Genomic DNA, 1,498 nt, shown 5'->3' with positions numbered 1-1,498 from the left:
TTTCCTTGCTTCCTTCCTTCCGTATCATATCCCCACTACCTAGAGCAGAGGTTGGCACATAGTAGACGCTCCTTAAATATTTGCTGAAAGAATGAATTATAGGGATAGCATGTGCAAACGCCCTGAGGCAGCAAAGAGAAATTAATGTTTAGAAGGAAGGAACGATTGGACCACAGGGAGAAGGGCGAGCCGATCCAAGCTGGGCTACAGGGGACATTGGGGAAGCACTGATCTTGCCCTGCCTGGCAGAGCTGCAGGCTGCCTTCCAGGAGTTTGACCGAGACCGTGACGGCTACATCGGCTGCCGGGACCTGGGCGCCTGCATGCGGACGCTGGGCTACATGCCCACCGAGATGGAGCTGATCGAGATTTCACAGCAAATCAGTATGTGCCTCAGACTCGTCCCACCCCCAGCTCTCCAGAGGCCAGGGCCAGGGTGGCTGGGCAGCCTGGGCACAAAGACACCTGCACAGGTTGGCTCCCAGAGCCCTGGGTCATTCCCAAGGCGAGGACTCTGCCTCCAAAGCATCTCACCATCCCCTATGAGGTGGGCGGGGCAGGGATCATTATCCCCACTTTTTAAACGAGGAAACTGGGTATCTGAAAGGTTAAGTGACTTGCCTAAGGTCACACAGCCAGATTGTTGGCATTAGGACTTGAACCCAACCAAACTTGTCCGGAAAATACAGGAAAGCCATCGGACAACAGAGATGGCCCAGCCTGTGGGGCCCAGAGGGAGGGGAGGGCACATTCGGCAGGGCAGGGGAGAGGCGCATGGGCCAGAATGGGAGGGCAGAGGGCAGAGGAGGGCCGGGGCTGGACGGGGGTCTCTGGCAGCCCAGGTCTCTGACGACCGTGGCCCCCAGGTGGCGGGAAGGTGGACTTTGAAGACTTTGTGGAACTGATGGGCCCCAAGCTGCTGGCAGAGACGGCAGACATGATTGGCGTCAGGGAGCTGCGGGACGCCTTCCGAGAGGTGCGGCCTCTGGGGCTGGAGGGCGGGCAGGGGCTGCGTGTCCACTCTGAGTGAGGGCCCGAGCGAATGCGTGGTTCAGTCGGTGACCCAACGCCACGACCAAATGCCACCGCAGTTTGACACCAACGGAGACGGCTGCATCAGCTTGGGCGAGCTCCGGGCAGCCCTCAAGGCCCTACTAGGGGAGCGCCTCAGCCAGCGGGAGGTGGACGAGATCCTCCAGGACATTGACCTCAACGGGGACGGCCTGGTCGACTTCGAAGGTACCACCCACCCTGGAAGATTTTAACAGATAAAAAATGATAAAGACAGCATTATCACTGTGTGCCAGGCCCTGTGCTAAGCCCATCTGAGTCCTCTCCCATTAAGAATACACGAGGACCCAAGAGGAAGAGACTGTTGTTGTCCCCTTAAGAGGGAGAAGAAAGTCTGGGTGCTCAGCAAAAGGAAGTGGGTGGATCCAAGATCTGAGTCCAGGCAGCCTGATCCAGAACCCAGATCTTCCTCTACACTGCATTTCCA

General features: G+C 57.7%; 1 protein-coding gene across 1 annotated transcript in view; it reads left to right on the top strand.

Annotated features, from left to right (window-relative positions):
* Nucleotides 1-1,498, top strand: part of CABP2 (calcium binding protein 2) — a 9,839-nt gene that overhangs the window by 3,211 nt on the left and 5,130 nt on the right. Inside the window, exons 3-5 of the mRNA XM_011381643.1 lie at nt 250-384; nt 867-976; nt 1,092-1,239. Of these exons, the coding sequence (XP_011379945.1) occupies nt 250-384; nt 867-976; nt 1,092-1,239 (393 nt within the window). The remainder of the gene's footprint in view (nt 1-249; nt 385-866; nt 977-1,091; nt 1,240-1,498) is intronic.

Source organism: Pteropus vampyrus, unplaced genomic scaffold (genome assembly GCF_000151845.1).
Source record: "Pteropus vampyrus isolate Shadow unplaced genomic scaffold, Pvam_2.0 Scaffold446, whole genome shotgun sequence".
Classification (NCBI taxonomy): Eukaryota; Metazoa; Chordata; class Mammalia; order Chiroptera; family Pteropodidae; genus Pteropus; species Pteropus vampyrus.
The sequence above is the reverse complement of the archived record's forward strand: the minus strand, read 5'-3'. Positions and strand labels throughout refer to the sequence as shown.